Source organism: Eretmochelys imbricata, chromosome 1 (genome assembly GCF_965152235.1).
Source record: "Eretmochelys imbricata isolate rEreImb1 chromosome 1, rEreImb1.hap1, whole genome shotgun sequence".
In the NCBI taxonomy this organism is placed as follows: Eukaryota; Metazoa; Chordata; order Testudines; family Cheloniidae; genus Eretmochelys; species Eretmochelys imbricata.
The window spans coordinates 149,282,139-149,307,787 of NC_135572.1; the positions used below are offsets into that span (position 1 = coordinate 149,282,139).

General features: G+C 45.5%; 1 protein-coding gene across 3 annotated transcripts in view; it reads right to left on the reverse strand.

The window, feature by feature from the left end:
• Positions 1 to 25,649, reverse strand: part of DMD (dystrophin) — a 1,498,644-nt gene that overhangs the window by 482,207 nt on the left and 990,788 nt on the right. For all 3 annotated transcript variants that reach the window (XM_077807212.1, XM_077807209.1, XM_077807208.1), the window contains one exon: positions 3,240 to 3,357. In XM_077807212.1, the coding sequence (XP_077663338.1) occupies positions 3,240 to 3,357 (118 nt within the window). The remainder of the gene's footprint in view (positions 1 to 3,239; positions 3,358 to 25,649) is intronic.

The following is a 25,649-nucleotide window of genomic DNA, read 5'->3' on the forward strand; positions in this document are numbered from 1 at the left end:
ATGATGACCCAGCACATGTTCATTTTAAGAACACTTTCACTGCAAATTTGACTAAACACAGAGAAGGTACCAATGTAAAATTTTTAAAGACAGGTACAGCACTCGGCCCAAGGTTTAAGAATCTGAAATGCCTTCCAAAATCTGAGAGGAACGAGGTGTGGAGCATACTTTCAGAAGTCTTAAAAGAGCAACATTCTGATGCGGAAACTACAGAACCCGAACCACCAAAAAAATAAATTTAAAAAAATAAACCTTCTGCTGGTGGTATCTGACTCAGATGATGAAAATGAACATGAGTCAGTCCACACTGCTTTGGATTGTTATTTAGCAGAACCTGCTATCAGCATGGACACATGTCTTCCGGAATGTGGTTGAAGCATGAAAGGACATATGAATCTTTATTGCATCTGGCATGTAAATATCTTGTGATACCAGCTACAACAGTGCCATGAGAACACCTGTTCTCACTTTCAGGTGACAATGTGAACAAGAAATGGGCAGCATTATCTCCTGAAAATGTAAATAAACTTGTGTGTCTGAGTGATTGGCTGAACAAGAAATAGGACTGAGTGGACTTGTAGGTTTTAAAAGTTTTACATTTTTTTATTTTTGAACATAATTCTACATTTGTAAGTTCGACTTTAATGATAAACAGATTGCACTACAGTACTTGTATTAGTTGAACTGAAAAATACTATTTCTTTTGTTTTTTACGGTGCAAATATTTGTATAAAGTGTTCACTTTGTATTCTGTTATAACTGAAATCAATATATATGAAAATGTTGAAAATATCCAAAATATTTAAATAAATGATATTCTATTATTGTTTAACAGTGTGATTAATCGTGATTAATTTTTTTAATCGCTTGACAGCCACATAACTAATACTTAATTACCTAACTCAGTTATTGTGCGGCTTATTATTTAGTTAATGTTTGTTCAGTGCTGTATATCTTCTAAGCAATATTGAGCCAGTTTTTTCTGGATCCTTAATTGGCAAAACTCCCATCAGTACGAGGAGTGAAGAGAGAGAAAAACTGATAAAGGACTTCAGAATCTGTTCATTATTAGAAAGATACATTCCTAAAAATACAGATGATGGGACTATTTTAGAAGAAAATATTGCATTGTCTGATACTTTCACAAAAAGATATAGGGCGAGCAGGACAATTAAGAGAACCAAATCTTACAAGCTTGAGATGAATCAGCAGTCTCTAACAAGCCACTCAGCTGTTCTTCACACAGAGTCAAATCCTGAAATCTTTAATTAGGTTTCATTTAGGCCCTGCTCCTGCAGTGATCTCTGTGTGGGTGAGGGGTTTCTCCACAGACCTCTTAGAAGGAAGCAAATGTCCTATTACCCCCAACAAGAAGGCTGACTAAGTACTTCAGGAATTAGACCTAACAGAAGACCCTTAATCTTTTTAATATAAGGAAAAATGTCAATATATAGGAAAATATTTGTGCAATAATGATAATTTCCCATAGTTGGCATATATTAAGAAAAGGTAACTCAAAAATGTCACATACTGACATCTTCATACGTATAGTAGCATTTTTCTTAAAATATCACATCTGAATTATTTATCATTTGATCCACTCTTTAAAATTCAAAAATAGATAAATAACTCTTCTGAATACTATTTAGTAGTTAAAATTCTACAAACAGAAAATATCTAACCATGATAACTCTTTCATGAATCCAGTCTGGTGCCTCAGAAGACTGGATCAAAAAAGTTCTGGGAACATCTCCTCTAATTAGGAGGGAAAAAATGAAGAATCATTGTACAGTGGTTCCAGTGATATGGGTATTCGGGTACATTCAAATATTTTCATTCACAAAATAAAGTAATAATTAAAAAAAACGTGGCAGATACCATGTGACAACAGATTACGTATCCAACAGAGCAGGAAGACAACCGCATTTATGATCTCTCTGCCTACTAAATAAAATATTACCTATTTTAAGCATGAGAAAATCTTTTTTGTTTTTTTTTATATAGAACTTTATATACATTCAAAGTCCAGGTGAAACTAGTAGGGTTAGCACAGCTATATAGATCAAAATCAAACCAAATATTCATCAAGTCTCATGCAAAAAGATATATACATGTAATTATTGTTGCAGTATTTGTAGTAATAATAAAGTTTGTAATGGTTTATGGTGGGGTATTTCTTTTATCCTCAACATATACTCACCTTCCATTTGTCATGACATTTCTCTGGAAGATAAATTCAGTTTTACCATAGAAAGGACTCTAGGCACACACACAATTCACGTTAATGGTTGCATTTCAAGAAGATACTATAACCATTGCATTTCTTCAGTATACTCTATATATCTATAGAGTATGGATATATATACACATACTTAATGAAACCTTAGTACAAGCTAGTGATAGGAGAACTACATACATTTGGTATGAACAAGCACTCAACAAGTTCAGGTTCTTATGCAAACTTTATCTGAATTATCTGAATTGGGACTCTGCTAGGGAGAATCTCTCAAGAGAACATATTCCTTCAGAAGATTTCTGATGCTAACACCTTCTGCTCAGGATACAGATATGAAAACAGGCTCTCTCAGAGCAACACTGTGCTTCAGGTCTCAGCCAGAACAGGAAGTATGTGAACATTATTTACATAATACCGTTAGTGTTTTGTATCACACCTAGCAAATGGGGCCTCAATCCCGAAATGACAGGTTTCAGAGTAGCAGCCATGTTAGTCTGTATCGCAAAAAGAAAAGGAGGACTTGTGGCACCTTAGAGACTAACAATAGACTCTAAGGTGCCACAAATCCCTAAATGGAGTCTCTAGGTGCTACTCCAAATAAGAGGGCCAGATTTAGGGACTGGTATGCAACATAACATAATATGGAGGGGGGGGTGCCCCCTTACTACCTTGCACCAACTATCTGTACCATTTTTTTGGTGGATTATCATGGAAAGCATGCATGTATACATAGAAGATAATGGGGGCAGGGAAGTAATCAAACTTTCTAGAGAGCTTTAGTGCAAGTTTTCTGTGAAGGTTATGGGGACTCTTTCTCTGAAAGGGTGCATCCAATCCTAGTGTAATATTCTCACCCAAATGAGAATTACCTTACAAATAAAAATAGATAATTTCCACTTCTCATGGCAAACATACTTTGAAAAATACTATGCTTCAAAGTTATCATTATAACATCCTCTATATTTCTTGCCGAGAGTTATATGGTAGCGGAACCACCACTTACTGCTATCAGTAATGATTGTTCTGGCCTCTTGATTGCCGGTCTTGTTTTTTAGGTTCTGTGCTGCAGTTATTAGCTCCTCCAGTTGGGGACGCCTTTGATCCAATTCCTGTAGTGCTGCCTGGTTGTACAAAAGAAAATATACACATAAAATTGAGAGTAGCTCCAAGCCACTTTTAGTTGTATTTCACTGTCATAGGAATAGTATACTATACCAGTGTTCGACCTGGTCCAGTAGCTTCTTCTGGATATTTTAGTGGAATGGCTCAATCCACATACTAGAATATCATACAATTACATACCTCCAAATGGAATTTTCTTCCTCATCTCAGGAAAGTGGTGATTGTTTATTTTTTTGTCCTGAAGCACGAACCTTTATATATTTTTATATTAATTATTCTTATCGGAGGATAATGATATTCTCATTATTCATAAAAATGTCTACTCCTTTTTTGTGAATTCCACTAAATTCTTTGGGTAAAATTGTCAAAAGTGCTTAAATAAGGAGCATAAGGACATGGCTACACTTGCAGATGTAGAGCGCTTTGAGTTAAACCCACTTTTGGAGAGCACAGTAGGGAAAGCGCTGCCAGCTGTCCACACAGACAGGAACAAGCGCACTGGCGTGGCCACATTTGCGGCACTTGCAGCAGCATTGGGAGCGGTGCATTATGGGCAGCTATCCCACAGAGCACCTCTTCCCATTCTGGCGCTGTGGCTTGTGGGAAGGGGGTGGTGGGTGCGGGGCGTTCTGGGTGCTGTCCCAACACCCTGTGATGCATCGGTTTGCATCCCAGCAATCCCTGTGTTTCTGTACACATTTGGTGCCATCTTTCAACATTTTTTGTACTGTGTGCTCTGTCTTCCCTTTCGGTCTGCGGGAATGGAGCCTGAACTGCTGAGGAGTAAGCTGATGAGTCTCACCAGCATGTCACGTTTGGCAGTTGAGTTATTCCTTATGATCCAAAGTGACAGTGAGGGCTCCGACAATGATATCGACTTGAGTAACGCATATGACACGAGTTTGCTTGTGACATTCAGACATGCTCACCACCATGGAACACCGCATTTGGGCTTGAGAAACAAGCACTGAGTGGTGGATCACATCATCATGCAAGTCTGGGATGATGAGCAGTGGCTGCAGAACTTTTGGATCAGAAAAGCCACTTTCATGGAACTGTGTGAGGGGCTCGCCCCCACCCTGTGGCACAAGAACACGAGATTGAGAGCTGCCCTGATAGTGGAGAAGTGGGTGGCTATTGGAATCTGGAAGATGGCAACTCCAGACAGCTACCGATCGGTCACTAACCAGTTTGGAGTGGGGAAGTCGACCGCTGGAATTCTGTTGATGCAAGTTTGCAGGGCCATTAATCGCATCCTGCTCAGAAGAACCGTGACTCTGGTAACGTGCATGACATCATGGATGGCTTTGCACAAATGGGTTTCCCTAACTGTGGAGGGGCAATAGATGGCACGCATATTCCAATTCTGGCACCAGCCTACCTAGCCTAGGAGTATGTTAATTGGAAGGGGTATTTCTCTATGGTTCTCCAGGTGCTTGTGGATCACCATGGGCGTTTCATTGACATTAACACATGGCCTGGAAAGGTGCATGACGCACCCATCTTTCGGAACACTGGCCTATTCAGGAAGCTGCAAGCCGGGACTTTTTTCGCAGACCAGAAGATCACCGTAGGGGAAGTCAAAATGCCCATTGTGATCCTTGGAGACCTCGCTTACCCTTTAATGCCGTGGTCATGAAACCCTACACAGGGAGCCTTAACAGCAGTAAGGAGCGGTTCAACAACAGGCTGAGCTTGTGCAGAATGACTGTGGAGTGTGCTTTTGGCCGTTTAAAGGGCCACTGGCACTCTCTGTATGGGAAGCTGGACCTGGCCGATGACAGCATCCCCGTGGTTATATCCGCGTGCTGTACCCTCCATAACATTTATGAAGGGAAGGGTGAACGATTCACTCAGGCATGGAACTCGGAGGGTTCAGCACCTGAAGGCTGAATTTGAACAGCCAAAGAGCAGGGCTATTAGAAGGGCCCAGCGCGGGGCTGCAAGGATTAGGGATGCCTTGCGGGAGCAATTTGAGGCTGAAAGCCACCAGTAATGTCTGGTGCCCTGCACAGGAGTGAAGTGCAGTGGTTCCAATGTTCGTAGGAATCTGTGTTTGCTACGCTGATATGCAGTGCCTGTTTCTTTCCTGGGCTAAGGTATCTTTTACTTTATGCAATAATAAAGAATGTTTTCAAAGCCAAAAAATCCATTTATTGAAAAGAAACACAACTACTTGGGAAACAGAAAGGGCAAAGGGGTGGGGTGGGGAATGGTACAATCACAGAGTTACGTATGTCCTGTTATCATACTTAGCCTTCCTGTCTGTAGTGCTGTGCAATGAGTGCTGCACTTCAGGATGGCTATACTGCATGGTGATGGGGGTTGAGTGCAGTGGGTAAGGGTCGTAATCTTCAGGGCTGGGTGGGGAAGCTAAAGGTGTTGGAGGCAGCTGGTGGCGGTAAAAACCCGGATGTTGGGGAAAGTGGGTTGGAGGTGACATGGGGGCACAAGGGAAAGAGTTTTGGGGCAAGGGCTGCAGGGCGGGTCGGGCACGGTAGTGCTCCACCTGCATAGCTATGAGCACCTGGATTGAGTTCACCTGGCGCTACATTACGCTGATCAGCCGATCCGTGCTTTGCTGCCGGAGCACCGCACTTTTGCACCGACACTCCTCATTCTGCTGGCAGATCCTCCTTTCACTGTCCTGCCACTCCTGCACTTTTCCATTTTCATTACTTGAATGCTCCATTATTTCATGCAGCATGTCTTCCTTGCTTCTACATGGCCTCTTTCTGATTCTTTGGAGTCTTTCGGCCGGTGATAACATGGACGGCTGAGATCTCAAGGTTGCATCTGTAAAGGCAAAATGCAACACTTAACAGAGGCAGCATTGTTCACACCAGACAGAGCAATGATTCCCCCTTACTTAAGGGCAAGCACAGTCTACACAATAGCATAATTTTCCTGTCCCAAAGAGAGCACACATAACCCACAGGAGCCCTAAAAATGTGAGTAAGCACAGGGTCATGCGTGACTGATTGTTTCACGGCTGTACTGTCCTCTGGGTTTCTGTGCCATGGGGAGAGCCAAAAGCAGCAGGGGGCCCCTATACTGAACACTGTCCCCACTTTTTCCATAGAAGTTCATCCTGGAAGATATCTCGCTGCTGAGGGTAACCTGGGAAGCAAGAGAGGGTCTTCTACTGCAATGCGGATTCTGCCCTGCCCCATAAGCAGCCTGCCTGTGTGCAGCAATGGTCCCCCCTCCAATGTTCCCTCTAATTTTTGACAGGCCGTGTGCGCAAAAAATTTCTTCTGTGCAAATTGTTGTGTGTGCGGGGTTTAGGATCTGTATGCGCACACGCACACACACACACACAGCTTAGAGGGAACAGTACCCCCGCCCCTCACGGCACAGTGGTGTGGACAAGTTAGCCTTACTGGGACAAGGAACACAGTGGCTCTCCAGAGAAACCTGTGCAAGCATATTGCCCAAGTTCTGGATGAGACCTTTGAAAAGATCACTGAGGCCGATTACCATGATGTGAGAGAACACATCAACGCCCTATTCTGCATCTAGGCATGCATGCTGCCCTAACCCTTCTCACCCCAAGAGCCCGCACCGAAGAACTTCCTTCCCAAAATAAAAGTCGCTTACCGGGAACCTCCTCTGGTGTTTGTCCTTCCCCAAGCACCAGCTGCCGCGACTGGCTACCTTCCTCCTGGCTTGAGAGCAGCTCCCGGCTGCATGCATCTCGGGATTCCGGAGTGTCTTCCTCCGCCTCAGCACCCTTGCTCCCACTTTGCTCCGCCTCCTCTTCCTCCTCCCACCTTGTTGAACTGGGCTCTGAAGTGTCCATGGTGGTCCAGTGGAGGTGGGGTCACCCCCAAGTATCGCATCCAGCTCTTTGTAGAAACGGCAGGTTGCAGGGACAGCACCAGAGCAGCTGTTTGCTTCACAGGCTTTGCAGTAGGCATTCTACAGCTCCTTCACTTTAACCCTGCACTGCAGTGCATCCCAGTCATGGCCCCTTTTCATCATGTCCCTAGATATCTGCCTGAAGGTATAGTAATTCCTATGGCTGGAGTGCAGCTGGGACTGGACAGCTTCCTCCCCACAAACACTGATGAGGTCCAGCACCTCGCCATTGCTCCATCCTGGGGATCGCCTGGCGCGTGGAGGCATGGTCACCTGGAAAGATTCGCTGAGAGCACTCCACGCCTGGCTGAGCAAACAGGAAGGGGATTTTCAAAAATCACAGAGAATTTAAAGGGCGGGTCTGACAGTTGGTCACCTGATGGCAGGGCAGTAGAGTTCAAAGCGACGACCAGAGTGGCTAGCACAGGCACTGTGGGACACTTCTGGAGGCCGATCAGAGCACACTTTAGGACCAGGGCATCCACACTGGTGCTGCGACGCTCCAGCAGGGGCGAAGCATACATTATTCCACTCGCAGAGGTGGAGTACCAGCAGCGCTGTAGCCGCGGAGTTAGAGAGCTCTATGTGTCTTGCCAGTGTGGACAGGTAGTGAGCTAGTGTGCCCGGGGCTCCTTTATTGCGCTGTAACTTGCAAGTGTAGCCAAGCCCCAAGTCCCATTGAAAATGTTACCCTTTGGTTCAGTAATATCTACAGCAGTGAGTTCTATGGATAGCAAGCATATGTTACACAAGGGCTCTTTTATGCTTGAATTTGCAGTGGGAAGGGCTGTGGAGATGGAAGTGGACCTGCCACTTACTAGATCTACAAGTCACCCCCCGCCCCAAAGAGGACGCGTGCTGAAGGAACTGTGTGGTACTACCTGCTGCCTAAGGCAACAGTATCGTCACAAAGTGGCTCTGTTAATCCTCCATAGCCTGTCCAAGAAGATGTGGGAGGAAATGATCACTTCCAGCCACTAGCCCTCATGGAGTTACCAAGACTACAGAGTCTTGCTTGATGTGGGAAACAGATCTTATCTCTGCATGACCAACATGTTATTCAGAGAGATTTAGAAGAAAACTTGAAGGCCAATATTTTGTGTCAGTCCGATGTAAAGCAGAAAAAATCTTTGCTACCTGAAATAAGTAAACTTTGGTCAAAAAAAATCAAAACACCAAACAAACAAAAAGGCCAAACATGCAATATTGTTGCGGCACTTTACATGAGGAAAAATATCCAATATTATTCAAAACAACACCTAAAGGAAGGGCCTACAGAATGTAATGGAAAGTTGTAATCATTCTCTAGATTTTTTTGAACCACCCTATAGAATTTAGTAGAGACTTAGATCCCTATAATAAAGCTATAGAAAGTATATAATTGTGTACAATTGATAGTTTTTACAATAATTTGCAGTTTAGCCATATAAAATTTGCATTGGCTTTCATTCTTATGAAATTATATAGGACTATTGTATGAGGGGAAGATCTTTAGTAAAAAAAAAAGCCCTTCACTTCTTAATATTTTAGGTCTATTCAACAGAAATGTCATGCAGTTTTTGTGAACAGGGAAGACCAATGTAAGATTGCGTATGTCTTATAATGATTTGTCAGTCTTGATACCTTACAATGTATGTAGCAAAAAAGTAGCTGGTAGTTGTGATCATTTAAGGAGGCCTCAAGCAAAGATGTAAAACCCTGGAAGTGTGACCTTGAGAATCTAATCTAGAATTGTTCACAGAAAGTGAACATAGCTATCATAATGAGCTACTGCAAATTTCATATTGTGACAGAAGGGGAGCTGGTACATAACAGTGTAATGCATACTGATATGTAAAAAATTTATGAACACTGTATGTGGCCAGGTCTGTAAGGAGAAGTTATTGTAGCATTAGAGCACCAGTGTGTGTCGGAATAATAAACAGGAAGGCAACACACGACAGCTTCCCAGATCAGAAAACATCAAGCATACACTTGAAAGACCATGGGAAAAACTATTCGTTTCAAGGATCTTACCTCCTGTCTCCAAGGAAAATGCAAGCATGTTTTGCCAAGTTTGATGAACTTGGAAATCAAAAGGGCTATAAACAGCGTAAAAGTGATTTGATCCCTGAGAAGGGGAGTTGAGTTGTCAGGTGCTCTCCAGGCTATTGTCTAACAAGGAGTCAAGATGACAGAGAGAAGAGCACTGTTTAGCTCAGAAGTGTGTATCTTCCACCAACAGAAGTTAGCTCTATAAAAGTTATTGCCTCACCGACTTCATTCTCTTATAGGCAATTAGTCCTCCTAGAGTTCCCATGTGGGAGATGCTTAGATACTTAGTAAGCAAGACATGCATATAACCAGGTTGACTGTTTTAATGATTTTTTTCTGGAATAAATCTGGAATAAATCATGTATTTAGAAGAAAACTGCTTTTCTTCTAAATAAATGATACATTTCTTTTAGAAGTTTATTAGGTCACAGCTTAGCACTGTAATTGCCCCGGAGGGAAGAGAGCTGCAGGATCTTGGCCTAAGTCAGACCCGCGGAGGCAAACATGATTAATACCAGGGGACTGCAACCCAGGGCCCGGTCTAAGAGTAGGAGAATTGTGTGACTACATTCCCAGCTCAGGTGACAGCTAGATGCCTAACGTGTGACAAGACCAGGTAGGGATGAGACGTGCAGCTCACTCAGTAACATATGTCAAAAGCAAAATACATGGAGCTGGGTTTCGTTCTGTTCAAATAGCTACACATCTCTTTAGTAATTCGTTAATTCTTTAACTAAGTCACATATCTGTACAGCAAAAGTGCACGGATAGGTCTATCTGGGATTTTTACCCTTAACTACCATATTGGAGGCTCTTTTAAAATCTATTGGCTTTGGCAGCCTACATTCATGCCTGTGTGTTTGGATGGCATTATGCCCATTCCTATGTTGATTACATTGTTTACCGGGGCACAGGTGCCAACTAAACACTGGTTAAGATGGGCAGTTTACATAATTCAGAGTGCCATTTTTTTTACAAGAAGTATCTGTGATAGCACTCAAGCATATGAGTTTTGTTTCTTCGACTTTGTTTCTTAACACCGCTCTATATAATTATGTGCTTCTGAAGTAGTGGTACTCAGTCCTGCAGAGCTGGAGAGCCAAGCAACCAATAAAATGTTATATAACACCACAAAATAATAAGTGTTATGTTCTGATGCTGTATATCAATGTTTGCATCACACACATATCACCAGTATGGACTATGTAGAGGGAACATCACAAAACAGACACCATCATGTAGCAATCCATCTTCATCCGATTAAATATCCTCTGTCCCTCCTTCGTCTCCTGGCTTTTGAAAGGCAAGAGTTATTTCTCTTCCCTAGCTTTTCCTCAACCTGAAAACTGTTTGGAAAAAGTAATCAAATGATTGACACCCCCTGCCAGAAATGGCTCAGAGCCACCTCCACAATGCATGTCTGTGTTCTTCACACTACCTCATGTGTACTGAACAGCAAAGAGAGCTCTTTTCTCACTTTAGTTGAAAGCAGGAACAGTCAGACCAGAAGACACCCTGAGAGCTGCATAAAGGATGCTTAAAAGCAGCATATCTCTCCAAATCCAGAAATTAAGTACCAGTGCCTTAAAGTCTGCCCACAGAACAAGAAAGAAACCCATGTAGCATTTATACAAATTTTTGGTTGCCAGCAAAAAGCAAGACAGTTATACTACAGTGGGCTCCAAATCACGTTGAATACAAAAAATACAGTCAATGAAACTTAAGTATGTGCTTAAGCACTGTCTGATGGACCTGATGCTCAAGTGCTTTCCTGAATCAGGGCCTCTGAGAATATTGGCACTGTTTCTCTTTCTAGCATCACTGCTTTCTGTGGGAGATATGATCTGGGCCTTTGTTTGAGCAATTCTTTCTCCTTGCCATTGAATGTGTGGATTTCAGAAGATGTTCCTTCAAATGAATTAGCCTGTATTTTTCCAAAGAACCAGAGAGAGGTCCTCAAGTCCCGACACCAGTACAGTACATGAATCTTCAGATTCTATACTCCTAGTAGGTGATAGGAGTATAAAATCACAGGAAGAGTCCCTTTCTTCTGACTCAGAACTTTCTCTGAGGAAGGAGGAAACTATTATCTGTTACACTTCTTTCTCTCTCTGCTTCAGTGTGTAGATTCTACGTTCTTCAGCCACCTCCTGCCCAACTTCCTGACAGACTTTTAAATAAACAATCCATGTACCTTTACAAGGTTCAACCCCCAGCTTTTTGTGCAGTGACAGGAAAGGTGTATGCATGTACATGTGCAAACGCCATTTCATCCCCAGAATGATCTGAGGAAAACTCCCTTATAGTTTTTCCTCAATTTTGGTCTACACTTATGGATTTTTTCTGACTCAAAGCCTTCCACAATCAATTTATTCTATTCCCTCTGATTTAGGTAAGCCTTGTTGAATGCTGAAAAAAGAGAAACACAACCACTTGGGTTTTTTTTTTTAATAGAGATGATGACAAGTGCAGGTGAGTAAATGCAACAGTCAGAACAGCTGAGAAAAATAATTAGAGAAGGGTGTAAACCTGAGCAGCAGCAGCTGCAACAGAATCTTTAGCAAGAAGGAACACAGCAGACACCTAGACTTCAGCTTCGCTAATATGGAACATTACAAAGCTCATGTAAAGGTTTTTGACTGGGTGAATAGATTGTCTCTCCCTCACACTCCCCCACCTGTTTGAAAGAAGTGTTTGGATTGGGGATAGGTATGGAGACCTCTAAACAATAGTTTAAGATGGAAAATAGTTGATCAGACAATTTTCAATTGTCTTCTGACAATACACAACTTTCAGAAATCTAAATCAGGGGCAACAGGTGTTTTGAAATGTTCAGAGGAACTCTTCAAACCCAGGGAATAAGTAGAAAACATTCAATATAATAAAACTGGATCCCAAAGTGAAACTAAGCAATCTTTACAGACATACAAACTGAATTAATTACTTCATTTCAAACATTAAAATATATTGTTACAATAGCCTAGACAAGTAAAACTCATTAATAGTGTCATCCTGATGGTGACAGCAGGTGCAACTGACCATAAACTGTTGCCTCAGAATGGCAACTCAACAAAACAAATGCCATTTGTTATTAATAATGGAAATACCATAAAGCATTAGGATACCATTGTATCAGGATTCTCAAAGGAAATTAAATAAAATAGAAATCAGTCCTGTATGTAGAAACCTACAAAATGTTTTTTAGCCATCCATGGCACAAACAAGGAGTCCAGCTGTTCACTGGATAGTGATAGATATTGCATTTCTGTATTTCCAAACACACGGAGCTTTGCTCGTTTAATTTTTTCACACTCTCCATTCACCCAGTACACTCTACACACACTATTTAAAATATACAAAACTTTGCAAACTGTATTTTTAACTCTGAATATGAAAAGTTTAGCTCCTTCGTTAGTATAACCTCTTGGCATCAGAATGGAATTTGCAAATGTTTAATGTGAATATGACTGTCATTTATTACATGTTTCTACATCACCTAGCACAACAGGACCCCTGATTGGTCTCTAGCAGCTACTACAATATAAATGCAAAATAATAATGAAAAATTCTGAAATTTAGATTGTTTGATATGAATTTATTTCCGTTTTATGTATAATTTGATACCTGATGCTTAAACAAATCTACTGTGTTAATCCAGCACAAAGATATCTGTAGGATCTTATGTTGTCTACAAACCTATCTCTTAACGTATTGCCATGTGAAGAAGCATGTGGCATTGGAAGGGTTACACAGCTCAATTTAATCAGTGAAAATTACAAATAGGAACTGAAACATATCTGCTGTGAGGTGTACAGACGGGAATCTGACCCTTTAAAATGTGATGAAACATTTTTTTTTTTGTTATCTTGACTACTGTCTCCTGCTAAATCCTGATGGTCACTGTACTTGTCACAGTTTATAGTGTTAAACCTACAAACCCTTAATTCATATGAGTTGCTCCAGTAAACTAACCAGAACTATGTGTAGATTGGGCCCTATATTTGAAAGGTACCTATATTTGAAGATGGAGTAATACGGTGGTCAATCAGGCCATTGATTTCAAAGGCTGCAGAACTGGGCCCCAACCTTGAAATCTCTCTTTTTCAGAAAAGCAGTTTTATAAATTTAATCATAATAGCCTGTGGTAGCACCACAATAATGTAGAGATGTGATTCAAACAGCAAACATCTCTGTTTTGATAAAAAGGGGCACTACAGACTTTTAACACATTTTCCACATTGATGGACAGTGATTGCTCAAAAGAGAAATCCAATTTTCAAGCCCCTAACTTTTATGGTTTCTTTACACAAAAGGGTGGTTGAAATATGGAACAAATTGCTAAAGTCAGCCACTGAAGCAAGTAGTATAAATCAGCTGAAAAAGGAATTGAAAAAAAATCTTAAAGGAAGAAATTTAGTGAATGTAAGTACCAGCTGGATTTGAGGCAGTTAAGACAATGCTATAAAAAGTTCACTGGATTTTAAATGATTTGACTCTAAAAAACTACAAGCTTATATGTTGAAATGTATATTTAACCCTTCTGCCCATCAGAGTTGGCAGCAACAAGGGCCGGGTTCAGTATCTAGGGGTTCCATTCCAATACACAATGCAAAACCGGCTCGAGCCCCCACCCAGTGACCTGGGATAAATATATACCACCCCCACTGGGCGCCTCTAAGAGGCAATACTTCCCCTCTCGCAAGCACAGAGTCTGAGTGTAGCAAAAGTCTTTTAATAACAGAGAGAAACAATGTGGCATTATGTTGGGGGAACACCACCAACAGGATTCATAACACAACCCCTGAGCAAAAAACCCACCCCAAGCAAATTGGGGCGTGTCCTTTCCCTTTTGTTCTTGAGTCCAGCAACCCAAAGTCACCCAAAGTCCCAAAAGTTCAACAACCCAAAAGTCTCTGTCCCTGGTCAGTGCAGCACCAGAGTTCGAAAGTTTATCTGCAGAGATTTAGCTCCCAACCTGGGTGGAGATGGGAGGGGGGTGTTAAGGGACACCTTACGTGGTCCAAAGCCGATTGCCCCACCTCTCCATGGGGCTCCGCTCCGCTCCACCAGCCGTCCCATGAATCGCTCCACTCTGCCAGCTGCCCCCATGAGCTGCTCCAGCCGTCCCCGCAAACTGCTCTGCTCCAAGAGCTGCTCTGCTCACCATCCCATGATCCACTCCAGCTGTCCCGCGAACTGCTCCGCAATATATCTTCAGGCTCCCCCACTACTTAACACAACACTCAGTGATTTCAGCTCTTAGTAAGTTTAGCTCTTTTGTGATTTCAGCTTGTAGTAAGGGAGCCTCAATGCTGGTGCACCATTGGCCCAAGTGAATTCAGCTCAGCAGCCTGTAACTAGACTGCTAATGGAATCAAAATTAGCTCTGATATTCCACAGTGGAGAGAGGAGGAAGTGCAATTAGCACATAAGGCCCTCACCAGGGGGCCCATACCACCAGGTATAACTTAGATAATATATTTACTTCACAGTCCAAGAGACACAGACAAGGTTTTCATCTTGAGGCCAAAAGACCGAAAATATCAAGACACTTGATCATGGCCTTTGATAGGCCAAGAGACTACTGACACTTGATCTTAGCCTTTCCCCAGCCTCTCCCCATTCACTGAGCTTTGGAACCCGTGTCCCTTGCCTAGCGAGTGCTACTCAGTTGATGGCAAGTCCCTCCATCATAACAAAAGGCCAAGTACAGTTCCACTGTCCTTGATTCACATCATCAGGATAATAACAATTTATTCTTCCTGCCCCAATAACAGAGAAACTGGGGATCCCACAGCAGCTAAACTGACCATTTGGGCAGCTATGGGCTCATGCTAGGCGGGGTGGGTGTGCCTATGCAAATGAGATCAGCCCCTGAAGTTCTTTTCCATAACTTGCCACAACTCACCACCAGATGTCAGGGTGGACCTCATCCTGACTCTGCTTACATATATGAAATAAATTGTGTGACTTCTGAAATCTACCTACTCTTTCAGCTATGCTTCTGGTTTGCCTTTATAGCAGCATTATTAAATCAAAGTATTTGTTTACATAGCAGTACTGGTGGTACCAAGTCTGAAGCATTTATCTCAGCATAGCTACAGCTGACTATCACTTGGGTCTGAAAGGAATTTTTCTCTCACACTGTAAATGGATTTTCTTCACCTCGCGCTGAACATCAAACAGTTAAGTCAATGGACAGAGCCATAGGTGGTTAGCTTCACCATCCTTTAGTAGATTGTGATTGATTCTGAAGTTCTCTTTACAGAGATTATGAGCCTCTTCTCACCATTGTGTTACGCTGATATAACTTTACTGGAATCAACAGAATTACGTGGCATAAAACTGAATTAATACGTGTCATAACTTTATTGAAGGGTCCTCAGCAGTAATGCTACATCTTGGGGCCACATCTGCTGTCTACTTTACAGACTTATATAGCACCCATTACTGTAATATATAAGTAGACTCAAGAACAGGGCCAGAAGTGAATAGGCCATGGGATGAGGTATGTAGCAGTATAGAAATTTAGGGCGGGCCTTCATCATCAAACAGGAAATAGAGGTACCATTTTGTTAATGTCCATATCAGTTCAAGGCCAACACACGGTAAAGGGTGTGCGCAATTCCTGGGTTGAATAATTAATGTAGTTGTTGCCATTTATTTATACTCTTACTAAATATGTGAAATCTTTATTCACTGGACTCTGTAATACCACTTTCCCCTCCCCTGACATTTCTATACAATAACTATTTAGAAGGCAGTGGGGGAGATTTGTTCCCCTCTCTATGAATCTACTCACTTTTGCATACTCATGATGAAGGTCTTTGCTTAGGTAATTCAGAATTCAATTAAAGAGATTACTGAGGAAGAGGTTTGATTATCTGTCTTTTAACTCGTACAATGTTCTAAATGAAATCTGACCAAACTGATAATTTCCTTTAGGAATTTCATAACTGTCTCAACATGAACTTAAACAGAAAGCTTTCAGGGGTGTTTCGAACCTGTTCACCAGCTGGATGATCCTCTAAATATCACACATGCTATGCACATACCTATGAAAACTGTAATTAGCAGGCTTTGGAGAAAGCTTGCTAACAATCTCAGAAAATGTAGATCTGTAACACCCACCGTGCATTTGCATAACAAAATAGGCTCTGTTAAATTATTCCACCCCAGCACAATTTGTATTTGTTTTATTTTCACTGAGCAGAAACAGAATCTTACAGAAAAAGATCTTCATTTACATATACTGTCAATTTAAAAATAAAACATAATAATGCAACTTATTAATTTAACTCTTCAGTTTTCTTTTAAAAAAGGAACATTTTGTTGCAGAAATTAAACTCTTCCATGTTAATAGATTTACAATTTTCCCTCAAAGGAGCTACAAAAATTATCTAACAGCTTTGCTAAACTGACTGAGGTGTTTCAATACAACCAAAATGGCATCAGAAAACACACTAGTTCCTCTCTGATTTCAATGTAATATTAATAAGAAAACACTTTATGCCCATTTAGGGCTCTGTCTATCCAAAAGCTGCCTTGGCAGGCCTCACTAGCTGGAACAGCCATAGTACCATCTTCCTCACTGGTGACTATGTAACATTTTGAAGAAGCCATGATTTCCCCCTTGCCAGGCAATAGGGCTGATGGAACTGATTTTGCTCCCATACTAGTATCAACTTCCTGGACAATACAATCAACTTCAACAAGGGGGCTGGAATGCCTGGCAGGCAGAGTGGGAAGCCCCCATGCCCTGACCCCGCTACACCCCTCCCTCAACCAATCTTCACATTCCATCATTGGTGAGTGTAGTATTAAATTGTTTGTTTAAAATTATTTAAAACTTATACTGTACATGTATATAATGTTTTTCGTCTGGCAAAAAAATATCCCTGGAACCTATCCCCTCCCCACATTTACATTAATTCTTATGGGAAATTGGATTCGCTTAACATCATTTTGCTTAAAGTTGCATTTTTCAAGAACATAACTAGGACGTTAAGTGACGAGTTACTGTATGTATTTGCCTGCTTTAACCTGTAAATAATGTTTTCATTTCTTTTTCCTAGTTAATAAATCTTCACTTAGATTGCTACAGGATTGGCTATAATTATTGCCTTCGGTAAGAGATCTAAGATATAAAATGGCTGGAGGTAAATGACTGGTGTCTTGGGACTGGAGGCAACCTGAATCTTTTGTGATCTTTGGTGTATAGCAATCAACTATCACTAAGGCCAGGTGGACATTACAGACATATATTGGTATAACTAAATCCCTTAGTGTGTGAAAAATCCACACCCCTGAGCAATGTAGTTATACCAACCTAACCCCCAATGTAGACAGTGCTATGTTGGTGGGAGAGCTGCTCCCATCGACATAGCTACCACCTCTCTCAAAGGTGGATTAACTACACTGATGGGAGAAGCAGCTGCTGCTTTGCTGATATAGCATTTTAGACCTGCCCTAAGTTCAGCTTGAACAATGGAACCCTACAGACAACTACATACAAGAAACCCATGGATCACCAAACCATAGACCCAGTAACCATCCCAAATACACTAACAAATGTTGCCTAATGCCAGGCACTCAGATACCACAGAATATGCTCCAAGGAGAAAGTCTGGGATATACACCTTTACACATTCAACACTGCTTTCACCAAACAAGGACACTCCAACAGAGAAATACATTGCATCATGGAATGGGCCTCCCAAATATCCCAAGAAAACCTGCTTCAATACAGAAATAAAACCTCTTCTAACTGCACACCCCTAGTTATCATATACCAACCCACAGTGGATCCCGTACAGGGTATCATCAAACAACTACAATCCACACTCAATGAGGAACCCCATCCTGAAAGAAATCTTTCCTGAACCCCTTCTTCTGGCTGCCAAATAACACCCCAATCTCTCCAAGCTCATCATCACAAACAAGCTCCCCATAGACCAGGACATACCAACTCAAAACAGCACCAGACTCTAGAACAACAGATGCAAAAGGTGAAGACATATTTCCACTGCTACAATGATCAGCATCCCCCACAACACACCTTTCAAGATCCATGGATCCTACACATGTCCATCACAACATGTGGTGTACCTCATTCAGTGCACTAATGTCCCAATAACAATTATGTGGGTGAAACCAGACAATCACAACACTCTCAAATGAACTCATACAGGAAAATGATAAAAGAAAAACACAACACATCACATGAAGGTGAAGATTTTTCACAAAACAATCACTCAATAGCAGACCTACCAGTCTTCAAAGGAAACCTGCACAACACTTTCAGAAGATGAGTATGTCAGTTTAAATTCACATTTAAAGGCTAGCCCGAACCGACCCCCCCCCATGCATGTGCGCGCACACACACACACACGGCTGTCACACAAAGGCTCGCCAGAGATGCCCTCCTACATGCCACCGGCAGCTGGGTCTGACCCCCCAAGCCCTGTACTGCCCGGGACTGGGGCTGACCCCCCCCGAGTCCTGCTCCCTAGCACCTCGCATCACTGACCCCCCTCCAACATTCCTTCGTTCCGCCCTGGTGGGGGCGGAAAGGACTTTTTTGGTAAACTGGGCATTTGTGCAGTTTGATCTTGCCAGCTGATCAGTCTCCCGCATTGTCTCTCTAATGTGTCAGTTAATCATTTCTGGAAATAATTTTGAAGGGGGTATGCAGCCCCAAATGTCTGTCAGCTGACAGTTTCAACTAGAATGAAAAAAGGGAATGAAAGATATTTACTTCAAACTAAACAATGACCAGTGAGACACCCCTACATTATCAATGGTGCCTGATTCTTTCTGGTAATTAGGATAGGAGTATATCTGGACCCCACAATCTTCTTAACAACTACGAGTTGTTACTCGTGAACATACGAGTACTGTCCTCTCACACACACACTTCATTTTTAAATACAAATCCCATAGGCCTCTCTAGGGGTCTACCTCTCTACGGTTGGATTCCATGTGGCTGAAATGAGGGAAGGACAAGCACAGGATAAGGAGTTCAGGTGTTTTGGCATGAAAGAGCTCTTTGCATCCAGAGCTCCTTACTTTGAAATATAAAGAGATTTTTGGGGGGAGGAGAGGCAGTTGTAGAACTGTCCTTACTCAGGAGGTCAACCTTCCTCTAAATATCTTGGCTTGCTGCAGAGCTAAAGTTGATCTATAGCCAGATGGCTTCGACATTTTCTGCCACATTGGGTCCTCAGGATTCTATTTCTATGAGACTTTTTAACATATCATTTTAAACATGATATATAGTAACTTCTTCAGACCTGAGGAGTCTTGGCAGCAACCTCAGCCACTCTTTGGGGGAACACAAACACTGAACAGAGGAATTCTACATGGGAAAGGTGCTATCCAGACTATTTGAGAGCATATGGTAAAATGTCAACTAATGGGGTCACATTGACAGCAGCTTACCCCTTGGAGATCAGGTGTCATGATGGATTCTGCTAGCTGAGAGATGGAGGAGGGGAAAAAAAACAGATAAAATGATAACACAATGAATTGTAACTGTTCTTTGAATCTGTCTCCTAGCATGTGTGCGCACACCAGAACAATCACCACAACAAAGCAGGAAAAAGATAAAGTTGCCTCTGTAACAAGTGATAACTTCTGATTGTATGGATGTAATAATGATTAAAACACTATTAAAATTAGCTTAATGAACATGGTCTAAGGATAAATCAGAAATGAGGGGTCAATGATAATATCAAGATTACAGACTCTGAAAGCAAATTTGAGTTGAGGACTTGCATGAAGTGTGACAGGGTTGGGCCAGATGGCTTCAGGAGAGTAATTTTTTTTTTTTGAAGCAGAAAAGAATTTTTATTTGCATAACACTTACAAAAAATCACCAAAAAGGAAAAAAACAAAACTATGCAACAAAACAAAAGCAAACGCAAGGTATAACACAGCAGCCTTCAGGAGGGAGAAGTGTTCAGGCTAGCCTGGGCCCAGAGCAGGGGGGCTTCCTCAACACTCGTGATCTTCCACCCTCCTGAGTTACCTGGTGGCCTAGAGTGGGGGGGGGGGGCTTCCTCGACACTGTGGTCTTCCACCCCCTCGACTTACCTAATGCCACACCCAGTGTCACTGATTATTCCTCTCCTGAGAGTGCCCGACAAGATGGGCATGGCTGCGGGGTGGGCAGTTTGGGGGGGGACGGACGTACACCCACGTGTGATAGGACCCCTCCTAGGTGAGGGTGATGATGGTATCCGCAGCGGCAATGGCTGGGGCCTCTCACTCTTCCCCTCAATCAAAGGGTCAGATGGAGGGAACCAGATGGGGTCACCGAGCAGAAAACCTTGGACAGCGCCCACCACTCCTCGAAGGCGTCAAGGGAGTCGGTGGACGCCGCCCAGAGGGCCTCTGCCCGGATACGTGAATGTACTGAGGATCGGAAAACGGCCCTACAGTCGCAGGACGCTTCATTAGCCAACCTCCTCTCTCCGGTTTTATAGATAGCTGTTTTAGCTAGGGCTAGGAGGAGGTTAACCAGGAGATCCTGCGACTTTGTGGGGCTACAGATGGGGAGTGTGTAAATAAAAAGGTGAGGGGAAAAGTGCAGCCAAAAGCGTAACAGAATATTCGTGAGGAGCCGGAAAAGGGGCTGCAGCCTGGCACACTCTAAATATACGTGTGCCAGGGTTTCCCTCACGTTGCAAAAAGGGCAAGTATCTGGGATGGGGGCGAACCGCGTCAAAAACACGCCCGTGCTCAGAGCTCCGTGAAGGAGCCGCCAACTAATGTCCCTGACGGGCCTCGGGACCAAGGTGGAATACAGGCTGGCCCACCGGGGCTGCTCACCCTCCAAAGGTGGCAGGAGGTCCCGCCACTTTGTATCGGGGTGGGACACCAAGGTGAGGGCGTGAAGGGTGTGAAGCGTGAGTGTGTATAGATGTTTCCTTGGCGCGGTTTGGAAGCTGACCGGCTGCAGTTCATGCAGCCGGCTCACAGTGAAAGGGTGAGGGGTTTGTTGGGATCTACGGGGTAGGGGCCCAATTGAAAGGTCCAGCGGGCCTGGGGTAGAGGGTGGGCGGGGTGCGCCCTCGCACAGGGCTCGGCTGAAATAAGCCCGAGCAGCGGGCGTCAAAACGGACTTCACCTCCTGAAGTATGCGCCAGGGGGTACGAGGTCTAGAGAGCCCCATGCGCCGAGCGAGCGTCAGGGGATCCAGCCAGTCTCCCCGGTCGTAGTCCAGGAGGTCTCCGACTCTCGTGACTTCCGCCAGGACCAAACTCTCCGGGGACTCCAGGGACTCCGCCACCTGCACACGGAGCTGGGGGTTGTGTAGCAGGGGCTCCGCGAGGAGATCTGCTCCCACGGCGGCCGCCACGGACCTGGTCGTTGAAAACAGTTTCCAGGTCCGGAGGAGGTCCTGGTAGAAGACTGGAAGTCCGGAAGCCCAAGGTCTCGCGGAAAACCTCTCGGACAGAGATAAAAGAGCTGCCAGTCGTATCGGAGCCCTTGGAAGCGGCACAGGAAGGCGTGTGCCAGCATGCTCCACGTCGAACTACCTGCATTATAGAGGAGCCTCTGCAGGGCCTGGAGGCGGAAGACACAGACCTGAGTGTGCAGACACTTCAGACCCTTCCCTCCTTTCTTCAGGGGTAGATGAAGAACCCCAACAGGGGCCCAGTGCATTCCTGAGCAAAAGAACTCTAGAATCGATGTCCAGAGGTTGGTCAGGAAACCCGGGGCCGGGACCAGGGTGTTGAGCCGGTACCAGAGCATGGACAGGACTAGTTGGTTAAGCACCAGCGCTCTCCCTCAGAGGGAGAGACATCGGAGAAGCCTCATCCATTTCCGGAGCCGCTCTATCACCCTGCCTTCTAAATTTTGCCAGTTCTCCAGTGGAGAAGGGTGCGTGGCAGAAAGATAAACGCCTACGTAGAGCAGCGGACCCGCGCTCCACCGGATGGTCTGAAGCGTGGGTGGGAGGGAGCTCACCTGCCGCCAGTCCCCTACCACCAAGCCAGAGCTCTTGACCCAGTTGACTCAGGCGGAGGAGGCTGCCGAATTGATGGACTGGCAAGCCTCCACCCGTGCCAAGTCGCCTGGGTCCTGGATCACGAGAAGCACGTCATCGGCGTACGCCGACAGGACCAGCCGCAGCTCCGGCTCCCGCAGCACAAACCCTGTCAACCTCCTTTGGAGGAGGCAGAGGAAGGGCTTGATCGCCAGAGCGTACAGCTGGCCTGAGAGGGGGCACCCCTGCTGTACTCCTCGCCCGAAGCTGATCGGTTCGGTCAGGGTCCAGTTGAGCCTAACCAGACACTCCGCGGAAGTGTACAGCACCCGGAGAAAAATCACAAACTGAGGTCCGAATTCAAACGCCTGCAGAGTGCCCAGGAGGTACCCATGGTCCACTCTACTGAATGCCTTCTCCTGATCAAGAGACAGGAGGGTGAACGACAGACTGTCTCTACGCCCGAGTTCCAAAAGGTCTCGGACTAGAAATAGGTTATCAAAAATGCTGCGGCCCTGGACAGTGTAGGTCTGATCTGGGTGGATCGCATCCGCCATCACGGACCCTAGCCGCAGCGAGATTGCTTTTGCTATGATTTTGTAGTCCTTGCTAAGGAGCGAGACGGGGCACCAATTTCATAAATCGCAGAGGTCCCCCCTCTTCGGCAACAAGGCGAGCACCGCTCGCCTGCACGAAAGAGGGAGGAACCCGTCCTGCAAGGACTCGGCCCAGACAGTGGACCAAGGATGTCCCAGAACGCGCGGTAGAACTCTGCGGTCAGCCCGTCCATGCCCGGAGATTTATTGGCGGGCATGCGACGGAGGGCTTCTGAGAACTCGGCCAGGGTGAGAGGCAGCTCTAGTCAGTCTCGGTCGCCCACACTGACCGTAGGGAGTTCCTCCCAGAGCACCCTGCAAGCGCCAGGATCAGTCAGATCCGGGGAGAAAAGGCTTGTGTAGAAGTCAAGGGCCTCCCACACATCTCCACCGGATCCGTGAGGGGGGTCCCATCTTCTGCTAGAAGGCAGGTGACGTGTTTCTTGGCCCCCCCCATTTTCTCCAGGGCGTAGAAGAAATGGGAGCCGTGATCCATCTCCCGAAGGAGGCGGATGAGGGATCGAACAAAGGCACCTCGGGCCTGATGGTCCTCGAGGGCCCGGAGCTCCTCTCACTTCTCCCAGCACGCTCCGCAGAGGAACGGGTCCTCGGGGCTGGCAGCCAGACGCCTCTCCATCTCTAAGACTTCCCTTTCCAACTGCTCTATCGCCGCATTTCTCCATCGGCTGGTGCCCTGGGTGTAGTCACGGCCGAAGAGCTTGGCACGCACCTTCCCTAGATCCCACCATCGCTGCGCCGAGGGAAAGGCACGCCGCTGCTCTCGCCAGGCTAGCCAGAACTCCCGGAAAGACGTCACGAAACCCTCATCCTCCAACAGGCTGTTGTTAAAATGCCAATAGGCCGGCCCCGGCCTCTCTGCACGGAGGGAGGTTGTTATAAAGGCTAGATGATGATCGGAGAATGGGACCGGCCGAATGTTGGAGAAGTGGGCTCGTGAAAGATGGAAACATGATAAATAAATACGGTCCAACTGGGAGTGGTGTGACCGATGGGCCTCCACCCGGACAAAGGTGAACGTGGAAGTGTCATCCGGATGGTGGTCACGCCAGACGTCTACTAGGGAGTGATGTTCGACTATTTCTCGGAGAATGTTCGCGGTGGCCGGGCTCAGCTCGGCCCCTGAGTGGTCCTGCTCCTCGAGGGTGGTATTAAAGTCCCCTCCCAGGACTAGGCACTCGTGAGAATCTAGGGTGCTGAGGAAGGCGGACACCCGCTGGTAGAATTGCAGCCGCTTCGGGCTCGTTGTCGGGGCATAGATGTTAATGAAGTTGATCACGAGCCCCTCCATACGGACTCGGAGATGCAGCAGGTGGCCTGGCATGACCTCAGTGACCCCTAGCACCTCAGGTCGTAGGTCGGGGGAGAACAGGGTCACCACTCCAGCCTGTCGAACCGTGAAATGGCTAAAGTAGACCCTGTCCCCCCACTCCAGCTGCCAGCTGTCCTCGGTGGTCAGATCCGTATAGGTCTCCTGCAGGAAAACCACAGAGTACCCCCCCTCCCGAAGGAAAGAGAGCAGCTGGGACCTGCAGAGAGCCATCTTACAGCCCCTGGTGTTCAAAGATGTGATAATGAGAAGCGTCTTGTGGAGGGCTGGGGGGGTGGGGGTTCCCTGTTGGCAGGGGTATTCGCAGCCCCCAGCGGGTCGCGCAACAATCCGTGACCCGCCCCGTAAGTGAGTAATTTATCACGGAAGCTGCGGACCTGCCCGTAGGCCGCGGCACCTTGCCTTCCTGTCCCTCTACCCTCTCTTATAAGGGCCCTTGTGGCTTGGAGGATTTGGTCAAAGTCCCCCCATTGCTGGAGAGCTAGCTGTACCTTGTAGCGGGAGCCACGGGCGTCTTCTAAAAACTCCCACAACGCTTTTCGCAGCTCATGGGGGGGTGGGGTTACGATTTCTCGGTTATTCCCTGGTGGGGCTCTTGGTGTGTCCTCGTGGTCCGCTGAGGTGGGCAAACAGGGTGCGGACCACCGAGGGGGTGTCTGACAGGCCATAGTTATTAGGTCCATCTCAAGCCTTGGGGTAGAAGGGGATGGCGGAGGAAAAATTGCAGCTCCTAATGGGTCGTGGCAGGAAAATGCAAAGGCTGCTCCTTGGGGGGGATCTGCAAAAAAAAGGGAAAAAAATAACCTCAGGGGTGGTAATAGCATTGCAGGAGGAGGTGGACTGGGCAGGGACAGGGGTGGGGGCAGGGGCAAAGGCAAGGCTCTGGGCTTTGGGAGGCAAGCAGCTGAGAGGTGGCGCCTCCCGAACAGATTTGACGGTTAAGGGGGTGGGGAGGGGGCGGGGAGGGGGCTTCCAGTGATGCCAGGCGCAGGCTCTGTGGTGGATTTGGCAGCCACGGCAAGAGGTGGTGGACTACCTTCTGTAGGGTCCCCGCCCGGGAAGGCGGTTAGGTGGAGGGAGCATGGGGAAAGGGGGACTGGAGTGAGGTTGCCCAGATCGAGGCCAGCTGGCAGAAGGTCATCCTCTCCCTGGGTGACCGGGGTCAAACCTAGGGCCTTGATCTCCTCATACATGGAGGAGAGGTCGCCTTCCGCCACACCAGGGGTCTCCCCTCTGATGCCCACCTCAACGATCACCTCGGGGTTCACGGGGGTTTCGGGTGATGTCCGGGCAGAAGGGGTTTCCCCAGGGTCTCAGAGGGGAGGGTCTCCCATGGAGGGGAGATCCTACCTTCCAGTGCTATCGTGTCTTCCCCACCCGACACTGGCGGATGGATCTCACTCGTGGGCAGAGCGGAAGGCTCGGTGTCAGTGCCCTCCTTCCTGGTCTTCTGGGGGG